Raw genomic sequence first — 24,674 nt, 5'->3', positions numbered from 1 at the left:
CTCTTCCGGAGGCGGGTACGCAAACAAGCCGCCGCCATGACGACCCCCTAAACTCCTCCCACCCCCGCCTACCGCGTTCTGATTGGTCGCTCGCGCCTCTCGCGGGAGTCGAGGCGGTTTGGTGAGGTAAGTTGGGAGTCCGAGGGAAGTGGGAGGGGGCGGGTGAATCCGATTGGCTGGGCGGAGAGAGGGGAGGCGGGGCGAGGCAAGGAAGTCTCCAATCAGCGGCGACGAACGGAGTAAGTGGGAGGGGTGAGGGGCGGGGCCTCTCAACCTCGCGTCAACGACCAAAAGGGAAGAGGGAAGACGAAACCCCCTCAAAATCTAGACGGTCCCGGGGCGTGGCAGGTTCGAATCCCGCCTCCCCATTTCCCCGCCTCGTTGTGAGGGGCCTGAGGTAAATAATGAATTAATAACAATAGTTTAAAAGGAATTCGCCGGGAGGGAGCCGTTGGTGAGGAAAACCTATGACTGTATTATCATTCTCATTCCAGGAAGTGAGAGTTCCCTATCCCATAATACGCCCCTCGACCCTCGCGCAGCCCGCCAATCTCCCCTATAATGGGATGGCTTGAGGTACCTGTGTCAAAAAAACGGGGTGGGGGGGCTCAAAGAAAATGGGGTGAGGGGAACTCAAATCCCCTCCCTAATAATAATAATAATGTCATACATTAAAAACTTCCCTGAACAGGGCTGCCTTCAGATGTCTTCTAAAAGTCAGACAGTTGTTTATTTCCTTGACATCTGGTGGGAGGGCGTTCCACAGGGCGGGCGCCACCACCGAGAAGGCCCTCTGCCTGGTTCCTTGTAACCTCGCTTCTCGCAGGGAGGGAACCGCCAGAAGGCCCTTGGGAGATGGACCCAGGTGTCCGGGCTGGACGATGGGGGTGGAGACACTCCTTCAGATATACTGGACCGAGGCCGTTTATTATTATTATTATTATTATTATTATTATTATTATTAATTAGATTTAGTATTGTTGTTGTTGTTGTTGAATCGTATAGTCGTGTCCGCCTCTTGGTGACCCCCTGGACCAGAGCACACCAGGCCCTCCTGTCTTCCACTGCCTCCCGCAGTTTGGTCAAACTCATGCTGGTCTCTTCGAGAACACTGTCCCACCATCTCGTCCTCTGTTGTCCCCTTCTCCTTGTGCCTTCCATCTTTCCCAACGTCCGGGTCTTTTCCAGGGAGTCTTCTCTTCTCATGGGGTGGCCAAAGTCTTGGAGCCTCAGCTTCAGGATCTGTCCTTCCAGTGAGCACTCAGGGCTGATTTCCTTCAGAATGGAGAGGTTGGATCTTCTTGCAGTCCATGGGACTCTCAAGAGTCTCCTCCGGCACCAGAATTCAAAAGCATCCATTCTTCGGCGATCAGCCTTCTTTATGGTCCAGCTCTCACTTCCATACATCACTGCTGGGAAAACCATAGATTGAACTATACGGACCTTTGTCAGCAAGGATTGTCCTAATACATATACTTTTGTTGTTGTTTAGTCATTTAGTCATGTCCGCCTCTTCGTGACCCCCTGGACCAGAGCACGCCAGGCACTCCTGTCTCCCACTGCCTCCCGCAGCTTGGTCAGACTCATGTTTGTAGCTTCCAGAACACTGTCCCACCATCTCGTCCTCCGTCGTCCCCTTCTCCTTGCGCCCTCCATCTTTCCCAACATCAGGGTCTTTTCCAGGGAGTCTTCTCTTCTCATGAGGTGGCCAAAGTCTTGGAGCCTCAGCTTCAAGATCCATAGCTTTAACTATACGGACTTTGGCAGCAAAGTGAAGTCTCTGCTTTTTAAGATGCTGTCTAGGTTTGTCATCGCTTTTCTCCCAAAAAGCAGGCGTCTTTTAATTTCATGACTGCTGTCACCATCTGCAGAATGGAGATTTATTATTATTTATTTAATTTCTATTTAATTTCTATACTGTTTTGAAGAAAAAATCTCAAAGCGGTTTACAGCATATCAAAACAATAAAGCATAAATAAAATTTATCTTTATATATACAGTATATGTGTGTACAGAGAGAGAGAGTTTTTATTAAATTTTCTGTTTTACCATTTTTAAGTAATGTACTCATTTTTACATCCTTATGATAACGACTTCCCTTCTTCTCTTTCCATTGTTCATTTTACATATCACTACATATTTTGTAGAAACTATACCATTCGGTTTTCCATTATTCCATCCATCAAAACTTATTTACACTGTTGGATTTATCTTAATGCTGCCAGCGTTTTCAGATGCATAGATTGTTATTTATTATTTGTATACCGCCCTTAATCGGTTCATGGAATAAAAAACCAGTCGAAGGCGCTTTATTGCGCTGGTGGGAGATATTTGGGTTCCTTTATTACTGATATTATTATTATTATTACTGATATTATATTCCTTTATTACTGATATTATTATTATGAGCTTTGATGAGAGTCTTGATGTGAGTACAGGACACTGGGCTGGCCTGATCCAGTTACGCTCTTCTTAGGTTCTTCATTGGACGAGGCTGCTTTTCACAGTATCGGAGAGTTGGAAGGCACTCCAAGCGTCGCCTAGCCCCTGCAATGCAGGAATCGCCGTTTTACGAGCGAAGGTGCAGTAATGGGATATTTTGTCTTTTCAGATCCTTGAACCCTGGCGGTCACCAGCCCTCACCTCAAATCCTCGCTTGCCCGCTATCCTCCATGAACGGCAACCATGAAGAAGGCAAAGTACATCCTTTGCACGTGGAAGAAGCGGTGGTGGCCTGCAAAGGTGATACTCATTTGAACATCTCGGGACCTTTTTATCTCCTTTCTGTTTGCTTTGCTCCCCATCTCTACCAGTGGCTGCTATGGGAAGGCGATCAGTATATCAGTATATCTGAAGGAGCGTCTCCACCCCCATCGTTCTACCCAGATGCTGAGGTCCAGCACCGAGGGCCTTCTGGCGGTTCCCTCAGTGCAAGAAGCCAAGTTACAGAGAACCAGGCAGAGGGCCTTCTTGGTGGTGGTGCCCGCCCTGTGGAAGGCCCTCCCACCAGATGTCAAAGAGAATAACAACAACCAGACTTTTAGAAGACACCTGAAGGCAGCCCTGCTTAGGGAAGCTTTTAATGTTTGATGTATTATAGTATTTTAATATTTTTTTGGAAGCCGCCCAGAGTGGCTGGGGAAGCCCAGCCAGATGGGCGGGGTATAAATAATAAATTATTATTATTATTATTACTATTACTATGCCATACCAGGATGTTGGAGGAAGTTTAGGATACTCGTGGTATTTCCCCCCGAGGTATAGCAGGGGTCTCTGGCAGCATTGATGGGTTGTCTCACCAGCAGGCCTCCCTCCCCACTTGGATCGGGACCCAAGCAGCGTCCTGCAGCCCCTCAGCCAATTTATTTATTTAAAGGTGTTTATTTATTTAAAGGTGAACCTGCTTTTGCCAACTGGGGCTCCTTCAGGAGGAAGGGCAGGTTATAATTCAATAAATAAAAAAAATCGGATATGTCTCTTCTTCTTATCTATTATTTATCAAATTTATATACCGCCCTATACCCAGAGGTCTCATGGCGGTTCACAGAAAAGGAAAGGAGTAAGAGAAAAATATTAAGACTGAAATCCTAAGCACGTTTATTTGGAAGTAAATTCCACGCAAATAAATGTGGAATATCAGCATTAAATGCACTGTATCCTACAGGTCACTGCAGTGGAGTTGAAATTAGCTTGGGCGCAAATTGTAACAGCGATGACAGTAGCGCAAAGAAAAAGAACACAACTTAGGTTTTCGCTTGCATGTTAGGCCGGGATCACTTTTTTAAAAAATCCACAATTTTCAAACAGACGCATAGGCACCATTCTGTGACCCCCATCACTATTCCAGAATTAAATGTCCACTTTACTATTTCAAGTGATAAGATTACTTAAAGTGAAGGAAATTATTTACCTTTATTATTATTATTATTATTATTATTATTATTATTAGTGCGACCTACATCTTTTTCTTGTCTTTACACCGTTCTGTTTTGTTGAGACCTGCCCTGTGGGACCTTAACGTTAAGAAATCTCACAAGCGTACGTTGCGTTCCTGCATCCTTCAGGTTTTGTCCGCCGGCCGGACTTCCAGAAGGCGACAAGATCCGAAGAGCACACCGAGAACCCTTCTGGTTGAAATTCTCTGCCTGAATAAACAGTTAAGTTGCACGTCCAGCATCTCAAGCTCCCTTGTTGAAGTTGACGCTGCTGGACGGGACCACGGTATGGTGGGGGTAGGGACGTGGGTTGCGCTGGGGTCTAAACCACTGAGCCGCTTGGGCTTGCCGATTGGAAGGTCGGCGATTCGAATCCCTGCGCTGGGGTGAGCTCCTGTTGTTCTGTCCCAGCTCCTGCCAACCTAGCAGTTTGAAAGCACACCAGCGGAAGTAGATAAATAGGTATCGCTGCGGCGGGAAGGTAAACGGCATTTCCATGCGCTCTGGTTTCTGTCACGGTGTCCCATTGGTTTAGTCCTGCTGCCCACATGATGTGGAAAGCTGTCTGCAGAGAAACACTGGCTCCCTCATCCTGAAAGCGAGATGAGTGCCACAATCCCACAGTCAGCTTTGACTGAACTTAACCGTCCAGGGGTACTTTACCTTTACCTTATGGTGGGGGTGTTTAACTGCTTTCTCTCACTTCTTAAAAGGATTGTTGTGCGCCACGCAGACGTCAAACCTTTGCAGGAGGAGGACATCAACAGCATCGCCTCTCGGTTAGGTGGCCAACCCGACGCCTCAGAAGGTAATTCCCGGGGCACAACCTGAGCACAAGAGCCTTCTCTCCTCCCTTGTCTTCCAGCGACTGGGATCCAGAATTATTTGATAACGGTGATGATGATTTATTAGATTTATATACAGTGGCACCTTGGTTCTCGAACATGCTACGTTATGGAAGTTGGAAAACCAAAGCGCGGCTTCCGATTCGCACAAGTGCCCCGGGAACAATAGGCGACAGCCGCATCAGACGTTCGGCTTCCAAAAAAAGTTCACAAACCAAAGCATTTACTTCCGAGTTTGTGGCGTTCAGGTTCCGATTTGATCGTCAGCTAAGCCGTTTGAGAACCAAGGTTCCACTGTACCACCCTTCATAAAAAGATCTCGGGGCAGTTAACAACACAAGTGAGCAACACGAATAAATAGTTAAAGCAGGGGGGGAAACCAATAACACCTCCTTCCCAAAAACACATTTAAAAGGCTGTATAATAGTAATTAGGGACGCGGGTGGCGCTGTGGGTTAAACCACAGAACCTAGGACTTGCCAATCGGAAGGTCGGAGGTTCGAATCCCCGCGACGGGGTGAGCTCCCGTTGCTCGGTCCCTGCTCCTGCCAACCTAGCAGTTCGAAAGCACATCAAAGTGCAAGTAGATAAATAGGTACCACTCCGGCGGGAAGGTAAACGGCGTTTCCGTGCGCTGCTCTGGTTCGCCAGAAGCAGCTTAGTCATGCTGGCCACTTGACCCGGAAGCTGTACGCCGGCTCCCTCAGCCAGTAAAGCGAGATGAGCACCGCAACCCCAGTGTCGGCCACGACTGGACCTAATGGTCAGGGGTCCCTTTACCTTTTACCTTTATAATAGTAATCAGCCCAAGGCCTGGTTGAAGAGAAACCTTTCCGCCTGCTGTCTAAAAATATACGAGGAGATGGGCTTTAGAAGCCTGTATACAGTGGTACCTCAGTTGTCGAATGTAATCTGTTCCGGAAGACCACTCGACTTCCGAAATGTCTTGACAACTGAGGCCCAAAGGGGGGGGGGTCGGCAAAGGCAGTGGAGAAAACTGAAAAAAACCGCAGCGGCAGCCATTCGACTTCCGAGGCACGTTTGAAAACAGAAGCATTTACTTCCGGGTTTTCGGCGTTTAGAGAGTGAAACGTCCCGTTGTGCCAGAAGCGGTTTAGTCCTGCTGGCCACATGACCCGGAAAGCTGTCTGCGGACAAACGCCAGCTCCCTCGGCCTGAAAGCGAGATGAGCGCCACAACCCCATAGTCGCCTTTGACTGGACTTAACCATCCAGGGGTCCTTTACCTTTACCTTCTACCAAGGGTGGGGGCTATTGGCCCTTTGGGCATAGCCAAGCTGGAGGTCCAATCCCTGTAGCTATCCAGCGAGGAGGGGAGGAAAATAGCTGCAAATCTCTCCCCTAGTGTTTCCATTTGGTTACGATGGTCTCGTTTGTATGCTGCCCTTTCCCTCTGCAAGCAGCTCAGAGAGAAATGACAGGGGTGGCCTGGGTGGGGGTAGTTGAGGGCAAACTCAGCTTCTGAGTCTTTTGACTGAATTATTGTAACTTGCTCTACGTGGGGCTGCCCTTGCGACTGACCCGGAAACTCCAGCGGGTGCAGAATGCCGCGGCGAGACTCCTTACAGGGTCCTCGCCATGGGATCACATTCACCCAGTGTTATACCAGCTGCACTGGCTCCCGGTGGAGTACAGGATCAGGTTTAAGGTACTGGTTTTAACCTTTAAAACCCTATGCAACCTAGGATCCTCGTACCTACGGGACCACCTCTCCTGGTATGTCCCATGGAGGACATCTTGGAGGTCCTGGGCCACAGAGAGGTTAGGCTGGCCTCAACCAGAGCCAGGGCTTTTTCGGCTGTGGCTCCGATCTGGTGGAACACTCTGTCCCAAGAGACTAGGGCCCTGCAGGACTTGACATCTTTCCGCAGGGCCTGCAAGACAGAACTGTTCCACCAGGCTTTTAGCCAGGGCACAGCCTGACCCCCTCCTTTGGCAATCCTCACAGAACTCCAGCCCAATGGTTGCCATGAATCTGATTTGAACTGATTTTATAATGAAACGATTTTAGAATGTTGTATCATTTTACTGTTGTTAGCCGCTCTGAGCCCGGCTTCGGCTGGGGAGGGCGGGATAGAAATAAAATGTTATTATTATTATTATCTCAACAGGTCAGAGCAAGAAAAACTGCAAAGCCATAGATGAGCTGATCTACCGGCATGCTCTGCGGAAAGCCCTGGATATCCTGAGCGGAAACTCCGTCTCACCCAAGGGGCAGAAAGGAAAAGCATCACCCCAGAAGGTCACCCCCGCCGGAGCGTCACCGGGGCGTCCGGCTAAGTGTCGCCAGCTCCAGTCTCCAAGGGACCCGCACGAGGGAGAAAGCAGGGAGAGTACCGTCGCGTGTTGCCTCGGCTCCAAGGCATCTCCCATCTCTAAACCACAACACTTTGGGGAGGCAGCTGGCCAGAACTGCTCCTTTTCCGAAGCAGCAATGACCGTAACTCCCCAGAAACAGCAGGAACCGTCGCCCAAATCTGACGCAGGCCGGAGGCAGCTGCGGTCCTTTAAGGAGAGGGGCGAGGGGCGCTGCCAGTCTCGGGGCAGGTTTGGCAAGGGCAGCGGCTTCCCCTCCCCAAACAGAACGAGCACCCCGGCGGCCGCCTCTCGAAAGCCCCGGCCCAGGTTCGCCAAGTCGGGCGCGGGGCCCGGGGTGCGGAAGAAACTGCTGGACTCCCCCGCCAGGTGCGTTTCATCTGAACCAGCCAGGGAAGAGGAAGGAGGGAGATACAGCAGAGGCCCCAATGGCAGCAGGCGCCCGAAGGGGACGCGGCGGAAACAGAGTCGAGGAAGGAGTCGTCCGGGGGACTTGAACTCCTCTGCAGAGTCTCTTTCAGGAGGCAAGGCGGAGCAGAGGCAGGATGCGTCCTTCAGCGTGAAACAGTTCCAGCTTCTGGATTCTGAAGACGAAGAAGGTAGCTTGCATGCTTTGGCAGGGTGGAGGAAGGTGTTTGTGTGTTTGTAGTAATGCTCCGGCCACGCGCCCCTCCCTCACCTGTCCTTACCATCCAGCTGGATCAGGTTTAGAGAAACGGCGACCGGCAGCATATACTTTTTTACAGGACAAAACGCATCAAAAAAAGGTATCGCATTTTTTGCTCTATAAGACTCACTTTTCCCCTCCTAAAAAGTAAGGGGAAATGTGTGTGCGTCTTATGGAGCGAATGCAGGCTGCGCAGCTATCCCAGGAGCCAGAACAGCAAGAGGGATTGCAGCTTTCACTGCGCAGCGATCCCTCTTGCTGTTCTGGTTTCTGAGATTCAGAATATTTTTTTTCTTGTTTTCCTCCTCCAAAAACTAGGTGCGTCTTGTGGTCTGGTGTGTCTTATCGAGCGAAAAATACGGTAGTTGCTGCCACCACTCGCCTGTACCAGGGCACCAGAAGACATAACCCAAGGGAGAAGGTTATACTTCCTAGTTACCGGCTGCCCCACCCCGCAAATTGTTTCCACAAAATGCAGGCAGAAATTCAACAGATGTAACGGAACTCAGACCCAATCACAATTCTTGATTATGTTTAAATTCACCAGTGGTCAGCTAGTTGGCTAATAATTATAACTTGTGACAGCTGAGCTCATTAGTTCCCAGGACTTTGGATCAAAGAGTTCCTCCCTTCCTCAGACATTTACCAGCTACACATTCCCAGAGTGATTAGGGTGGATAACAACACTATTTGGGTGTGAATGAGTTAGGTACCAGGTGTCAGAGGACCACTAATCAAGCTGGAAAAGTTCCTTCCTGAGATAAGCAACTTCACACATTTGGAGACTGTTAGTCTGCAGTGTTAAAGCAACAAGAACCCATTCCCCATAAATCTTATGGCTTTTGAACTTCCCATAATACTTTGCTGCTTACTTGACCAAAGTTTGGCCTATTGAAATTTCCTAACTTCGCTACAGTGCTGGAATGGCGTTGATCCTAGAATCAAAGAATTGTAGAGTTGGGAAGGGACCACGGTCATCCTCTAGTCCAACCCTCTGCAATGCAGTAATCTTTCGCCCAGGGTGGGACTCGAACCCACAACCCTGTTGATTTAACAATAATAATAATTTTTATTTATACCCCGCCCTCCCCAGCCAAGGCCGGGCTCAGGGCGGCTAACAAGCAATAATAAAAACAAGTTGAGTGAATACAACTTTAAAACAAGATTAAATACAACAATTAAAATATTGAAATATTAAAATGCAGCCTCATCACAGGAGGAGAAAGGAAAAAGAAAGAGGGGGAGGGAATCGAATTGGCTCCAAGCCAAAGGCCAGGCGGAACAACTCTGTCTTACAGGCCCTGCGGAAAGAAGTCAAATCCTGCAGGGCCCTGGTCTCATGAGGGAGAGCGTTCCACCAGGCCGGAGCCACTGTTGAAAAGGCCCTGGGCTCTGGTTGAAGCTAATCTAACTTCCTTAGGGCCCGGGACCACTAGGGTGTTGCTATTTATGGACCTTGAAGCTCTCCATGGGGCATACCGGGAGAGGCGGTCCCATAGAGTCTCATGCTCCACCAACTGAGCTATCTCTCAGGCCAGGAGAGAATTCACCAGAATTCAAAAGCATCCATTCTTCGGCGATCAGCCTTCTTGATGGTCCAGCTCTCACTTCCATACATCACTACTGGGAAAACCATGGCTTGAACTATACGGACCTTTGTTGGCAAGGTGATGAAGATCTCAGTACTCTGTAGTAAAAGCTGAAATTGATTAACGCCTTTTCCTTTGACAGGATTCGCACCTGCCTCTTCCCTGCGGCTTAGCCCCATCGGGAGGTACAGTCACAGCCCAGCTTCCAGGGACGATGAGGATGAGGAACTCCCCAGCATCCTCTTGCACCCAGGTGAGGCCCGTTCTCCATCTTTCGGCACGGCCCAGTTGCACCGGCGTTTTTCCCGAGCCCAATCTTAACCTTTTAAAGCAGGCGTGGGGAGCGTTTGGCCTTTGGCCGCTAACCCTGTGAGGTAGGTCAGGCTGTGAGGTGGCGATTGGCAAGGTTCACGCCTAGGGAGCTTAATGCGGCCGAGCAGGGATTTGAACCGTGGTCTTTCTCAGGTCCTAGTCCAGCAATGAATGAATGAATGAATCTTTATTTGTGTCGGCCATAGCAATAAATCAACAATGTTGTTGTTGTTGTTTAGTCGTTTAGTCGTGTCCGCCTCTTCGTGACCCCCTGGACCAGAGCACGCCAGGCACTCCTGTCTTCCACTGCCTCCCGCAGTTTGGTCAAACTCATGCTGGTAGCTTTGAGAACACTGTCCCCCCATCTCATCCTCTGTCTTCCCCTTCTCCTTGTGCCCTCCATCTTTCCCAACATCAGGGTCTTTTCCAGGGAGTCTTCTCTTCTCATGAGGTGGCCAAAGTCTTGGAGCCTCAGTTTCAGGATCTGTCCTTCCAGGGAGCACTCAGGGCTGATTTCCTGAAGAATGGAGAGGTTTGATCTTCTTGCAGTCCATGGGACTCTCAAGAGTCTCCTCCAGCACCAGAATTCAAAAGCATCCATTCTTTGGCGATCATCCTTCTTTATGGTCCAGCTCTCACTTCCATACATCACTACTGGGAAAACCAGAGCTTTTACTATATGGACCTTTGTTGGCAAGGTGATGTTTCTACTTTTTAAGATGCTTCTTAAAAAGTAGAGACATCTTAAAACAACAATATGATATACAAAGAATAGAAATAAAAAGTCAGTTATATAAAATACATTTGGGGGTTTTGAATCAAGAGTCAAATGGTGGATCTGATTCTGATTGTCCCAGCTAAAAACCTCAAGTCTTTATAAAGAGGGCAAGCCAGAAGGGCACGCGCCACCAATCCAGGACTTCCATCTCCACAGGGACATAAGTGTTTTTTGTGTGGAATCTGTTGGAGGCCCTTGTCCAGCAATCTGTAGCCCACTACCCCACACTTCCTGAGAACTAGTCAGAACCCGCTGTAAAATCTCCCCTGGCAGGATTACAGAATCTTTTTTTTTAACAAAACTTTTATTTATAATAATATAATAATAATTTATTATTTATACCCCGCCCATCTGGCGTGAGTTTCCCCAGCCACTCTGGGCGGCTCCCAATCAAGTGTTAAAAACAGTACAGTGTTAAATATTAAAAATGTCCCTGAACAGGGCTGCCTTCAGATGTCTTTTAAAGATAGGATAGCTGCTTATTTCCTTCACATCTGAAGGGAGGGCGTTCCACAGGGCGGGCGCCACTACCGAGAAGGCCCTCTGTCTGGTTCCCTGTAACCTCACTTCTCGCAATGAGGGAACCACCAGAAGGCCCTCGGAGCTGGATCTCAGTGTCCGGGCTGAATGATGGGGGTGGAGATGCTCCTTCAGGTATACAGGACCGAAGCCATTTAGGGCTTTAAAGTTCAGCACCAATACTTTGAATTGCACTTGGAAACATACTGAGAGCCAATGCAGATCTCTCAGGACCGGTGTTATGTGGTCCTGGCGGCCACCCCCAGTCCCCAGTCTAGCTGCCGCGTTCTGGATTAATTGCAGTTTCCGGGTAACCTTCAAAGGTAGCCCCACGTAGAGCGCGTTGCAGTAGTCCAAGCGGGAGATAACTATGCAATTATGCAATTTTAACCGCTTCTATACATACATTGTACAGTATCCATCACTTATCTCTTTTGCCAAGACTTCCCCATCCACCTCTCTGTGGCATTGAGGGGAAATCTTGATCTGATATTTCAACCCATTGTCGTTTCAAGTCTTCCCTTTTTTGATAAAAGAGGCACACATGTAAAGGGGTGCGTGTGTTTCTTATCAGGGCACCCCAATCTGATTTAGGGCCCGTTTCAAATCCAACCTTGGTTTGGTCCAGATCGCAAAAACTAAAATGGAGTGGCTTGCCCCGTGGTGACGCAGCCCGCTAACGGTCAACCTTCTCCCTCTGATAGTTGTCTCTGCCTCGGCCCAGTATACCTGAAGGAGCGTCTCCACCCTGGAAACTGGGGTCCAGCTCCAAGGGCCTTCTGGCGGTTCCCTCACTGTGAGAAGTGAAGCTACTGGGAACCAGGCAGAGGGCCTTCTCGGTGGTGGCGCCCTCCCTGTGGAACGCCCTCCCATCAGATGTCAAGGAAATAAACAACTACCTGACTTTTAGAAGACATCTGAAGTTTTTAATATTTGATGTTTTATTTTTAATATCCTGTTGTGAGCTGCCCAGAGTGACTGGAGAAACCCAGCCAGATGAGTGGGGTATAAATAATAAATTACTATTACTATTACACCTTTCTCTCCACTGAGCACAAGGTGGTACACCTTGTTTGATCCTCAGAACAACCCTGTGAGGTAGGCCAGTCTGAGAGGCATAGCTGTCAAGCGTCCCTTATTTGGAGGGACAGTCCCTTATCCCAGCGCCATGTCCCACTGCTGTCCCTTATTGATGATGTCCCTTAAATTTCCCGGGTTTCAAAGGAAGCAGCTCCTCTCCCTCCCTCCTTGCCGGCCAGGGAGGAGGGAGGCTCCAACTGTGTTGCTTGGCTGCGTTGCTCATCCAATAAGGAGTCTTAAGAACGACTGGGGGGGTGGAGCTTGCATGCCTTGTGCCGATCAAATCGGCCGCGTTGCCTGGGGACTCGCCTTTGCTCAGCGCTTCCCAGCGGAGAGGTGACGGTGGTTTTCCTTGCTGCATCCCCTTTGCCGGGTTGCTGCGCTGTGGGAACCACCGCTTGAGGCTTCGTTTGGCTGCTGGCTGGGTATAATGGTATGGGGTTGCTCGTGCGTAAGTTGCCGCCTCTCCTGGCTATGTTGCCTTGTTAAACCTTTCTGTCTGGACAGCCCTTCAATTCGTGGCTGCCTCAGTCGCTAGCAGAATCCGTCAGTGGGCGTTTCTTAAACCTTTTCCAACATAAAAGTTGTTTGATACCCAGTCTCCTCCTACTTTCTCTGCGCGGAAGTCTCCTGCGCAGGGAGGGCGTGGGTAGCGGAGACCAGTGCTCTCCCCGCTGGTGTCCGGTGAAGAGTCTGGGAGCCCTCTCTCCGATTCCCCCATCTGCCCCTCCTTATTCCTGGTGTTGCACTGAATTGCTTCCCCATCTGCTGAGCTGCCTCTCTCCCTGCTGGGCCCTTCTCCAGCATCATTAGAGAGCCTCCCCTCCACCTCTAGCTCCGATGTCAGTTCCCTGACACTGGGCTTTCTGCCTTTGGCTCAGAGGGGCTCAGAAGTCGAACATACCTGTGCTCCGAAAATCCCTTATTTTGGCTGCTGGTCCCTTATTTTCAAATCTGTAAGTTGACAGCTATGCTGAGAGGCTGTGGCTGCCCCCATGGTCACACCCAGCAAGCCCCATGGGCCCAGTGGAGTTCCGAACCCGTCTCCCAGGTCCTAGTCCGATACTCTAACCACTATACCACACTGCCTTAGCCCAGAAGGGAAGGGAAATTCCCCGTTCCGGCCTCAACCTCTGTTTCCGTTCTGCCTTTAGAGCCCTGTACCATCAAAGCCGGGATGCTGGTTTGGTGCCGGATGCCCAGACAACCCTTTTGGCCAGCAGTGGTAAGAATAAAAACGTTCTGTCTTGTTGCGTCTTTGTGGAAGGGGGCTGTTCTCCCGGCCTTCCTGCAAGGGGATGGGGTAGGCATGAAACTGGAGTTTCCTCTTCCCAACAGGTGAAAAGAGTGCAGCAGAAAGCCAGGAAGGCCAACGTCATCCTCATCCAGGACACTTTGAGCATGAAATCCAAAGGGTAAGTGCAGCTTAAATGCAGTCCCGGTCTGGCTTCCAATCACCCATTGGCTGAGCTGCTCTGATGCCCGGCATGTTCACAGAGCTTTCTCTAAACTGCTCCTACAGGTAACGGCAGAAAAAAACCAACTTATTTCTGCTCTGCTTTCTCAGCAAGGAGTGTTGGGTGCGTGTTGGGTGTAGGTCTGAATTCGAAACCCTTCTCACCCATTGCTGAATAAATAATAATCATAATAAAATTTTATTTATATCCCGCCCTCCCCAGCCAAAGCCGGGCTCCGAGCGGCTAACAACAGTAAAATGATACAACATTCTAAAAACATTTCATTATAAAACCAGTTCAAATCAGATTAATGGCAACCATTGGGCTAGAGATCTGTGAGGATTGCCAAAGGAGGGAGTCAGGCTGTGCCCTGGCCAAAGGCCTGGTGGAACAGCTCTGTCTTGCAGGCCCTGCGGAAAGATGTCAAGTCCTGCAGCGCCCTGGTCTCTTGTGACAGAGCGTTCCACCAGATCGGAGCCACAGCCGAAAAAGCCCTGGCTCTGGTTGAGGCCAGCCTAACCTCTCTGTGGCCCGGGACCTCCAAGATGTTTTTGTTTGAAGACCGTAAGGTCCTCCGTGGGACATACCAGGAGAGGCGGTCCCGTAGGTACGAGGGACCTAGGCCGTATAGGGCTTTAAGGGTTAAAACCAGCACCTGAAACCTGATCCTGTACTCCACCGGGAGCCAATAATTTTTGGACTTGTTTAGTCGTGTCCGACTCTTCGTGACCCCAGGGACCAGAGCCCGCCAGACTTCGAGAACACTGTCCAACCACCATTATTATTAACAACGCTGTGCTTGGGCCTTTGGAGGGACCTCTCCCCTTTGTTGTTGTTGTTTAGTCATTTAGTCGTGTCCGCCTCTTCGTGACCCCCCTGGACCAGAGCACGCCAGGCACTCCTGTCTTCCACTGCCTCCCGCAGTTTGGTCAAACTCATGCTGGTAGCTTCGAGAACACTGTCCCACCATCTTGTCCTCTGTCGTCCCCTTCTCCTTGTTCCCCTCCAGGGACTGGTGGGGGTGATTTTTAGAGAACCAAAGGGGGAGAGCCCCCCAAAAATGTTGGGGAACCACTGACTAAAACGCTTTGCTTCTCTCCAGTATCTAGCCATCTGTGTTCTTGCGGCCATCAGTAAGATTTTTCTACTTGCTAACCCGTCGTATCCCTTTTCCTCCGCCTTCCCCCTGCAGCTTCTGCACCTCGTTCAGAAACCTGAAACACTACGAATGCAAGGAGAAGGGAAAACTGATAGTAAGTTTTAAACGGCAAAGGTGTGAGCTTCTTTTTTTTTTATATGATTTTTATTCATTTTCCAATAAAAACAAATTTATATCATTAAACATCAAAAACTCATCACACATCTTTTTTTTTCTTTTATACTTCCATCAACCTGTCTGATAATTTTCCGTAATTATCACAAATCTTCACATTTCTTAATTTATATTGCACTATATATATCTTATCTTACCATGTTGTTTAAACAATATTTCTACCAAATCTTCTTACAGAGCTTCTTGAAAACTTACAAACGTTATATCATTATCACAAATATTTTTAATATATTCTGTAAATTTACTCCAGTCCTCAGTGAATCTTTGGTCTCGTCGGTTGCGAAACCTCCCTGTCAATCTGTCCAGTTCCGCGTAATCCATTAATTTCAATCTCCATTCTTCAATCGTAGGCATTTCTTCCTGTTTCCATTTCTGGGCCAAAAGAGTTCTAGCTGCTGTTATCGCATACAGAAATACTTTCTGATCGTTCCTTTTTATTTCACCACCTAAAATTCCTAATAGAAATGCTTCTGGTTTTTTTAACAAATGTATATTTCAGTATTTTCTTTATCTCATTATATATCATTTCCCAGAAGCACTTCATTTTTTTACATTCCCACCACATATGATAAAATGTCCCTTCTTTCTCCTTACATTTCCAACATTTATTACTCACCTTATACATCTTACTTAATTTAACTGGTGTTATATACCATCAATATATCATTTTCATAACAAAAGGTGTGAGCTTCTTGGGGGGGGGCGCGTGATCCTTGGTTTCTGCTCTGCGTTTGTGTCTTCCACAAAAAGCACTGCTTGTGTTCCCCAGGGGAGATAATATTCTGTTTCTTTTCCCGTTTTGCTATGACTTTGCCCCCAGGCCAGAGCCAAAGAGAGTCACCCCCACGATATCGACTGGTGCATCAAGTTGATAACAGACTACCTAGTTCGAGTAGGTAAGCTTAGCCAGCGGAGTGGGGATGGAGGGTGAGGAGTGTCTTCTCTTTCCAGTAGCAAAAGAACTCTGTATTCTGTTTCTTCCTGTGCTGGTCCCATGGGTTACCTGAGAGGCGAGGTCCAAGTCCTGTCCGTGGTCAAAGGTGCAACGTGGAGGCAGTCCGTAGTAGCTGCAGCTGGGTGCAGGGCAGGGAGTCGGCTGAAGTCAGGAACAGGCTTGCAAGCAGGGAGCCAGGGCAGGTCAGGAGCTCAGGCAGAAAAGCAGGACAGGGTTCAGGCAGGAACTAGCAACCAACAATGTTGCTCCCGCAACTTCGGACTGGGGCTGGCCGGCTTTTATCTGCCCCGAGGCATAGGCCGGCCCCGATCCTCTGGCGACTCGCCTCTCCTGGAGGCGAGCCCTCCTCCTGCAGGAACTTAGTTCCCTCCGCCTCTCTGCCCTAAGCTTCTGCAGCTCAGGAGAGGCTGGAGGGTTACCGGACCCAGAGGCAACCTCAGCTTCCTCTGACGGGGCTGAGAGTGGAGGACCTGCAGGTAATGGGTCCTCCATCACCTCAGGAGCCAGAGCAGGCTTAGCTGATGCCTGCACCTGAGGATCCAGCACAGGTGAGGACCCTTCAGGCTCAGGCCCCAGCCCCGGCTCAGCTGGTTCTGGAGGCGGGGAATCCTGTGCAGGCTGGGATCCCTCAGGTTCAGCATCCGAGTCCGAATCCCAGGCCATCACACTTCCTGTCTGCAGCTCCATGTCTTTCTTTTTATTTGTTTCATAAAGCCCCCTATACCTCTTGATTGTGTAAAATCCGCCGCAGAGGCGCCGCACAAAAGGAAAGGGAAGCTGGGAGGGAGGAGGAAGAAAGCAAGCTCTTGTAATGGCCAGGTTGGGGGAGTTCAAGGGGAGGAGGAGATGGAAGGAGATACTCTCTCAGCAGAGCCAATGAAACCATATGACAGACCCATCTCTCTTCCCTTCCCCCCTCCCCACTGAATAGCCTTGTGGCTGTCGGCAAGTAAATAAGAGTTTATTGTACAGTGGTACCTCGGTTTTCAAGCGTCTCGGAAGCCAAACGTTTTGGTTTTCGAACGCCGAAAACCCGGAAGTAATTGCTTCCATTTTTGAACGCACCTTGGAAGCCAAACCACTTCCGCTGCATGTTTTTCAATGTTTCCAGTTGAACTTGCAGCCAGCCCTTTGCACCTCGGTTTTCGAACGTTTTGGAAGTCGAACGGTCTTCCGGAACGGATTACGTTCGAGAACCGAGGTACCACTGTACTAGCCCAAAGGCCATGACGAAACCGTACAAACGCCATCAGAAGAAAATACATACTGTACGAATAAGCCATCAGAACCATATATTGCAAGGGAGACTGTAAAGGGAAACCTGGTGGCGTTTGGTAATGTTAGAGTGTGACAAAGAGACAGTGCAGAAGTTCACTCAATGTATGACCACTCAAGCCTTCCTTTAAATCCATGGTCGGCTTGGGAACAAAGTTCTGCGACGGCGTGACGTAACTTGAAATCTCCAAAATGGGATTTAGTCGAGAAACCTTCCTCTTCTCTTCCTGTCCCCAGGCTGCGAATCTTTCATGGGGTCCTTCCTGGAGTATTACGCCCACGAGATGAGTGAGTAGTTCATTGCCTATTAAAACGCGCTGCTTTGATTAAGTTTCCTAAGGAAGGAGCAAAATCAAAGAAGGTTCCCTTTGCATGTACACACACAGCCAAGACCTCACTGTCTCCCAATTTTTGTTTTTTTAAAAGTTCCTTTGAGGGATTGGGGGGTCTGTGGCTTCTTGGGACGTGGATCTGCAGTAGGTGTTTTCCTTCTGGGGCAGTGAGACAAGTCCTAGCCATTGTCAGTCTCCTCTCCTGCAAAATGGGTATTGTGCACGCGTTTCTTCTCCATAGCGTGTCCCTTCCTGTCCAGTTTTGATGTTTCACCAGAGGGATGGGGAGGAAGGAACATAATATTTGGCCCTCCAGTGTGGTGTAGTGGTTAAGTACGTTTCCGAGCACAATTCAAAGTGTTGGTGTTGACCTTTAAAGCCCTAAACGGCCTCGGCCCAGTATACCTGAAGGAGCGTCTCCACCCCCATCGTTCTGCCCAGACGCTGAGGTCCAGCACCGAGGGCCTTCTGGCGGTTCCCTCATTGCGAGAAGCAAAGCTACAGGGAACCAGGCAGAGGGCCTTCTCGGTAGTGGCGCCCGCCCTGTGGAACGCCCTCCCATCAGATGTCAAAGCAATAAATAACTACCTGACATTTAGAAGGCATCTTAAGGCAGCCCTGTTCAGGGAAGCTTTTAATCTGTGATATTTTACTGTATTTTTTGTTTCTATGGAAGCCGCCCAGAGTGGCTGGGGAAACCCAGCCAGATGGGCGGGGTACAAATAATAAATTATTATTATTATTATTATTATTATTATTATTATTAAGAGCGGTAGTCTCGTAATCTGGGGAACCGGGTTCGATTCCCCGCTCCTCCACATGCAGCTGCTGGGTGACCTTGGGCCAGTCACACTTCTTTGAAGTCTCTCAGCCCCACTCACCTCACAGACTGTTTGTTGTGGGGGAGGAAGGGAAAGGAGAATGTTAGCCACTTTGAGATTCCTGAAGGGGAGTGAAAGGTGGGATATCAAATCCAAACTCTTCTTCTTCTTCTTCTTCTTCTTCCTCCTTGTGCCTCCTCCTCGAAAGGTCCGGAGGGTGGCAACACGAGAACGGGGCCTTCTCTGCAGTGGCTCCCCATCTGTGGCATGCTCTCCCCAGGGAAGTTCGCCTGGCGCCTTCACTATACACCTTTAGGCACCAGGCTAAAACATTCCTTTTTAACCTGGCCTTTGGTTGACCTGATCAGCACCCCATACCCTTTTAAAACGTGGCTCTTTAGAGGGGTGGCGTTCTTGTATTTTTATTTTATATATTGTGATTGATTTATTTTTTGAACCACCCTGAGACCTCCGGTATAGGGCGGTTTATAAATTCAATAAATGAATGATTTTTTGTCCATAATACCGGAGAGAAAGGCAGGCTCTTTTCTGTCCCTTCCCGCAGAAACCGTGACATTGCCTTAAGGAATTAAACATATTAATTCCATAAGGGGAAGATTTAAGGATGTTAATGTTTAAGTTAAGCTTCATAAGAATTGGGATTTGGAAAACCGTTAAAAGGACATGCAATGAAATTCAACCAAGGGGAAGCGAGGAAGTCACTTAACCAAGTTAATAAGTGTAATTTTCAATAAGGCTATGATTTATGTTTGTTTGTCTTGTGTGTTTGTTTGTCTGTTTATAATATTGTGAAAACCAGTAAAAAAAATGGGGGGGGGGGAGAAACCGTGACATTGCTGTCTGCTTTCCTCCCCCCGAGGCTACTCCGTCCGAACAGGCGTCCTCCACGAACCGCCGCAGGAGACCTTTCAGGAGGCGGAGGAAGTGGACCCGGGCAAGTCGCCGTCCGAGCCGTCGCCTGCTAAGCCCCCCAGGAAAGTCCTCCCAGACCGGGCTCGGGCCGCCCGGGACAAAGCCAACGAGCGCATCGTCGAGTTCATAGTGAAGTCCAAGGGGGCGGATGACCACCTCCGCTCCATCCTAAGGAGAAAGAAGCCGTCGCGCTGGCTCAGCGACTTTGTCGTCGCCCGGCCGTACCTGCCCTTCATGGAGGTTTACCTGGAGGACGACCACCAACAGGAACTCGTTCTCAACTACTTGAGACGGGTTTACCAGGAGGCAGACCCCAAGGTGCTACCTGAAGTGAGGAGGGACAGTATCAAGTTCATCTTGGACGTCTTGTTCCCCGAGGTAAATCGCGGCCTTTTTTTAAGGAGTTGGGACACAAGGAGCTGCCTGAACTGGTGCTACCAGCACTGGTTGGCAGCTGCTCTCCGGGATTTCACAGATTCCCTGAAAATGCTGCCACGGATCGGACATGGGATCCTTTGTTGCTGTTGTTGTTCAGTCGTTTAGTCGTGTCCGCCTCTTTGTGACCCGCGGACCAGAGCACGCCAGGCCCTCCTGTCTTCCACTGCCTCCCGCAGTTTGGTCAAACTCATGCTGGTAGCTTCAAGAACACTGTCCCACCATCTCATCGTCTGTCGTCCCCTTCTCCTTCTGCCCTCCATCTTTCCCAACATCAGGGTCTTTTCCAGGGAGTCTTCTCTTCTCCTGAGGTGGCCAAAGTCTTGGAGCCTCAGCTTCAGGATCTGCCCTTCCAGTGAGCTCTCAGGGCTGATTTCCTTCCGAATGGATAGGTTTGATCTTCTTTCAGTCCATGGGACTCTCAAGAGTCTCCTCCAGCACCAGAATTCAAAAGCATCAATATGGGATCCTTAGCACCACGCCACTAAGCTGCGGTTCTCCGCCTAAAGACAAACTAAGATTCTAGCCCCGACGATTTTGAATAAGGTGCCGATTTTACACACAGCCAGTTAGACCCTCGGTCAATATTGCCCACACTGGCTGGCAGTGGCTCTCCAGGGTCTCAGCCCTACCTGGAGATCAAACTTTCTGCATGCAAAGGGGGTGCTCTAACCACTGAGCCACAGCCCTTCCTTTGCATTCCAGAACCCTTCCTCCTTGAATGTGTCAAGGTAAAGGTAAAGGGACCCCTGACCATTAGGTCCAGTTGTGGTCGACTCTGGGGTTGCAGCGCTCATCTCTCTTTACTGGCAGAGGGAGCCGGCATACAGCTTCCGGGTCATGTGGCCAGCAGGACTAAGCCGCTTCTGGCGAACCAGAGCAGCGCACGGAAACACTGTTTACCTTCCCGCCGGAGCGGTACTTATTGATCTACTTGCACTTTGATGTGCTTTCGAACTGCTAGGTTGGCAGGAGCAGGGACCGAGCAACGGGAGCTCACCCCGTCACTGGGATTCGAACCGCCAACCTTCTGATCGGCAAGTCCTAGGCTCTGTGGTTTAACCCACAGTGCCGCCCGCGTCCCTGTGTCAAACATACTTACAAATTTTCTTTCTCTTCACCCCCAGGCCATCATCTATGCCATTTCAGCCGTGGACCATATCGACTACAAGAAAGCGGAAGAGATATACTTGAGAGGGCCTCTGGTGAGCCAAAGGTAACTCCTTCCGTCGCTTCTTATCTATAACGGCTTTGGGGAAACTTGCAAAAAAGGGCAAGAATGCCCTAGTATTGCTGGGTTCCCCCTCTAGTTGTGGTTGGCTTTAAAAAAAGGTAAAGGTAAAGGACCCCTAGATGGTTAAGTCCAGTCAAAGGCGGCTATGGGGTTGCAGCGCTCATCTCGCTTTCAGGCCGAGGGAGCCGGCGTTTGTCCGCAGACAGCTTTCCATGTCATGTGGCCAGCGGGACTAAACCGCTTCTGGCGCAACAGGACACCGTGACGGAAACCAGAGCGCACGGAAACGCCGTTTACCTTCCCGCCGCAGTGGTACCTATTTATCTACTTGCACTTTGATACGCTTTCGAACTGCTAGGTTGGCAGGAGCAGGGACAGAGCAATGGGAGCTCACCCCGTCACGGGGATTTGAACCGCCGACCTTCCGATCGGCAAGCCCAAGAGGCTCTGTGGTTTAGATCACAGCGCCACCCTGCGTCCCCAGTTGGCTTAATCATATACTCCATGAGTTTTCCACAAATGCATCTGTGGTCAGAGCAATTCAGGTAAAGAAACAGCAGCACCTCTGGCATTTCCTCCCTGCGAGAAGCGAGGTTGCAGGGAACCAGACAGAGGGCCTTCTCGGTGGTGGCGCCCGCCCTGTGGAATGCCCACCCATCAGATGTCAAGGAAACAAACAACTACCTGACTTTTAGAAGACCTCTGAAGGCAGCCCTGTTTAGGGAAGTTTTTGACGTCTTATCGTGTTTTTAATATTCTGTTGGGAGCCGTCCAAAGTGGCTGGGGATGCCCAGCCAGATGGGCGGGGTATAAATAATAAATTATTTAAAAAAATAAGAAATTGTCCAGTAGCACCTTAGAGACCAACTAAGTTTGTTCCGGGTATAAGCTTTCGTGTGCATGCACACTTCTTCGGACGACTTCATGCATGCACACGAAAGCTGATATCCAGAACAAACGTACTTGGTCTCTAAGGACCAATTTCTTATTTTTTTAAATTTATTTCGACTGCGTCAGACCAACACGGCTACCCACCTGAATCTAATAAATTATTACATCATTCCAAACGTCCACGTCTTTAGCAAAATTTAGTCTGCTGTTGCTGTGGTATTGAAGACGAGCCTCCGTTAACTTCTCCACACATTACTGTATTAATTTTTGAATCCGTGAGCTTAGATTTTGTTCTGTGTCCCCCCCCCCCCCTTTTCTGTCTCTTTATCCTTCAGGGAAAGAGAAATCTTCGAGGAAGAAATCCTAGAAAAGAAAAGAAGGCGGAATCTGCAGAACACGAGGCCTTCTCTGGAAGCCAGCCTGTGAAGCCTTTTCCCCTCGTCCCCAACAAGTTCTGCACCAGACTTGTGACATGAAATAGGAAGTGTGTATTCTGTATAGGACACGAGAGCCTTTATTTTTAAATATATATATGTGTGTGTGTATCAAATATACTGTAAGAAGTACATGTGATACCAGAACCACGACAATCCCGTCAGAGCAAACTGGACTGTTGTGGCAGTGAAACCCTCTCTCTCTCTCTCTGCCTTGAGAGCAGCCCAAAAATAAATAATATATCGGTGTTTGTGACGCCCTGGGTGATGGCTTGTGCAGGAACTGGTGGCGGTTTGAGAGAGGACTTACTCCCCTGGTGCCAACAAACCCAATGTTTTGAACTACAACCCCAGGCTGATGGGAGTTGTAGCGCAAAACATTTTGAACGGATGTCTGCCCTGCCAGCTCCTGCTCCTGGCGGACCTCCACGTCTCAGTTGACGCTGGAAGCAAAAAATAAATTAAAAATGTGTGTGTTCATTGTTCATAGGAAACGCTTTTACCCCTCTCCCCTTTTAAATGGCCTCCAGAGGCTTCTCTGGATCCCAAAGAGGAAAAAACGTTGCTGTACATTCCGCTGTCGTCGTCTAAAATCCCGTTCGCCCTGCTTTTGGCAAAGGTTTCTAAAAGCTGGAGGGGCATCAAATTAGGGGCTTTTGCTTCCCCAGGAATCACCTCAGTTAGGTTTACAGTCTTCCATCCCCAATCCCGTTATGAATTTTAAAACCCAGCCGGCGCAGGTGTTATTAATTTGATGAGAGCTAAAACAGCCTTATACCTTCTTCCACCCGTACTGAATCGTTCCATCCTTACTCCATCTTTTAAGCTTTTTGTGCAAAATTCTCTCTTTCTTTTAATCAAACAATAAAACTTCTCAAAACCACGACAGACTGGTTTCTTGTGTCCTTTGGAAGAATTGCAACGCTGGACTGGGCAACCATACAGCTGTTTTCTCAATAGTTTCTTTTTTTATTTTTAATAGAGGGGTTCTTTCTCTTTTTTTTTTTGCAAAAACAGCAGCGAGGGACATGGATAGTGTTGCATCCCGGACGTTTGCAGCTTGGAAATAATCATAAATCGCTTCTCCGGGCTTCTGAGAGGAGAGCTGGCAGCGAAAGCCAGCAAGGGGCGTAGCGATAACACAAAAAAGCAATTTATTTCTGGCATCTAACCCTTGTCTGTCCCATCTTTCAGCTCTGGGTCAGGCCAGGGTCTAGACCAGTTTCCCAAACTTGGGTCTCTAGATATTTCTACATAGCAGGAGATGATGGAAGTTGTAGTCCAAAAATAGCTGGTCGTTATCCAGGTTTGTTATGAAGGTCAAACGGGAAGGGGGAGAACCATGTCCTTGACGGAAAAAGCAACGATACTAATGTGATAATGAAATAATTAATGGGCTGGCCTAAATAAATTAACTGTAAGCTTCTTGGGGCGAAGACCTGCCCGTTCATGGTTGCTGCGTTGCGATTGCAATTGTCAATTTATAATTTTATTTTATTTATAGAGTTTATTTATAGATTTATAGAGTTTATTTCAAGTATATTTATTATAGACAGCTTTTTCAGGAGGGGGGCAGCGTGGTGAACAGGGTGGGAGGGAGGGAGCCGGAAGAAGATCAAACTATTTGACGTAGGCAAAACACCGAAAAGCCCATAAAATAGCAAGTTTAAGAATTGCATAAATCAAAGCAGATCAACAAGTTATCATCGCTGCCAACATTAGCTCTATCAATCAGCAAGCTAATTGGGCGATTCATAATCAGTAGTAAATAATGAATGGCTTGCTGTAGCCTATGGGAATAATAATAATAAAACAATAATAATAATATAGGCCAGTTAGGCTCCTCTGATTCATAGGGAATAATGATAAATGACAGGCTCTTGTTTATGGGAATAAGAAGACCATGGGCTGATCAGCTTGTGTGATTTGTGGCAATAAAAATAAGATGTTAAAGATAATAATATCAGCAAAACCGACAATGAAATTAAGAGGCAGAGACGACAATGAATTTACAGAAGAACAGAAGATGTTTTTTGCTCACATACAGAAGCATTGCACACAGGTTAACACATTAGCAGGGTTTTAAAAGGGCTTGCAATTTTACAATGAATGGATGATAGGTGATTTAAATATGTTATAAATGTAACAATGGAAATGCAGTATGTTGGCAAATAATGGAACCAGGGAAGTCAATTTGTTTTGTTTTTGTATTTTTCCTTTCTCCTGAGACGAGGCTGTATTTTAATATTTTAATGTTGTATTTTAATCTTGTTTTTAAGTTGCATTCATTCAACTTGTTTTTATTATTGCTTGTCAGCCACCCTGAGCCCGGCCTTGGCTGGGGAGGGCGGGGTATAAATAAATATTATTATTACAGAACTTTAGTTTAATGGTTGCTATCAATTTGATTTTAATTAATTTTTATAATGAAATGTTTTTAGAATGTTGCACTATTTTATTGTTGTTAGCTGCCCTGAGCCCGGCTTCGGCTGGGGAGGACGGGATATAAATAA

At 48.5% G+C, this 24,674-nt stretch overlaps 1 protein-coding gene across 2 annotated transcripts; it reads left to right on the top strand.

The window, feature by feature from the left end:
• The first annotated feature begins 15 nt into the window (after positions 1-15).
• On the top strand, positions 16-23,044 carry PWWP3A (PWWP domain containing 3A, DNA repair factor). 2 transcript variants are annotated; one of them, XM_080988921.1, is made up of 14 exons: positions 16-126; positions 2,612-2,742; positions 4,065-4,156; positions 4,649-4,743; positions 6,912-7,715; positions 9,515-9,625; positions 13,216-13,286; positions 13,400-13,476; positions 14,711-14,771; positions 15,672-15,747; positions 17,319-17,369; positions 19,115-19,545; positions 20,730-20,818; positions 22,063-23,044. In XM_080988921.1, the coding sequence occupies exons 2-14, from the start codon at positions 2,686-2,688 to the stop codon at positions 22,151-22,153; spliced, it is 2,106 nt and encodes a 701-aa protein (XP_080845047.1). In that variant the 5' UTR covers positions 16-126; positions 2,612-2,685; the 3' UTR covers positions 22,154-23,044. The 2 variants fall into 2 exon arrangements, with proteins under 2 accessions (XP_080845047.1, XP_080845046.1); XM_080988920.1 differs by lacking the exon at positions 16-126 and adding an exon at positions 238-397.
• The last annotated feature ends 1,630 nt before the right edge of the window (positions 23,045-24,674 follow it).

Source organism: Podarcis pityusensis, assembly GCF_964106645.2.
Source record: "Podarcis pityusensis genome assembly, chromosome: 18".
NCBI classification, from domain to species: Eukaryota; Metazoa; Chordata; class Lepidosauria; order Squamata; family Lacertidae; genus Podarcis; species Podarcis pityusensis.
Note: the sequence above shows the minus strand (reverse complement) of the source record. Positions and strands in the feature narration are given on the sequence as shown.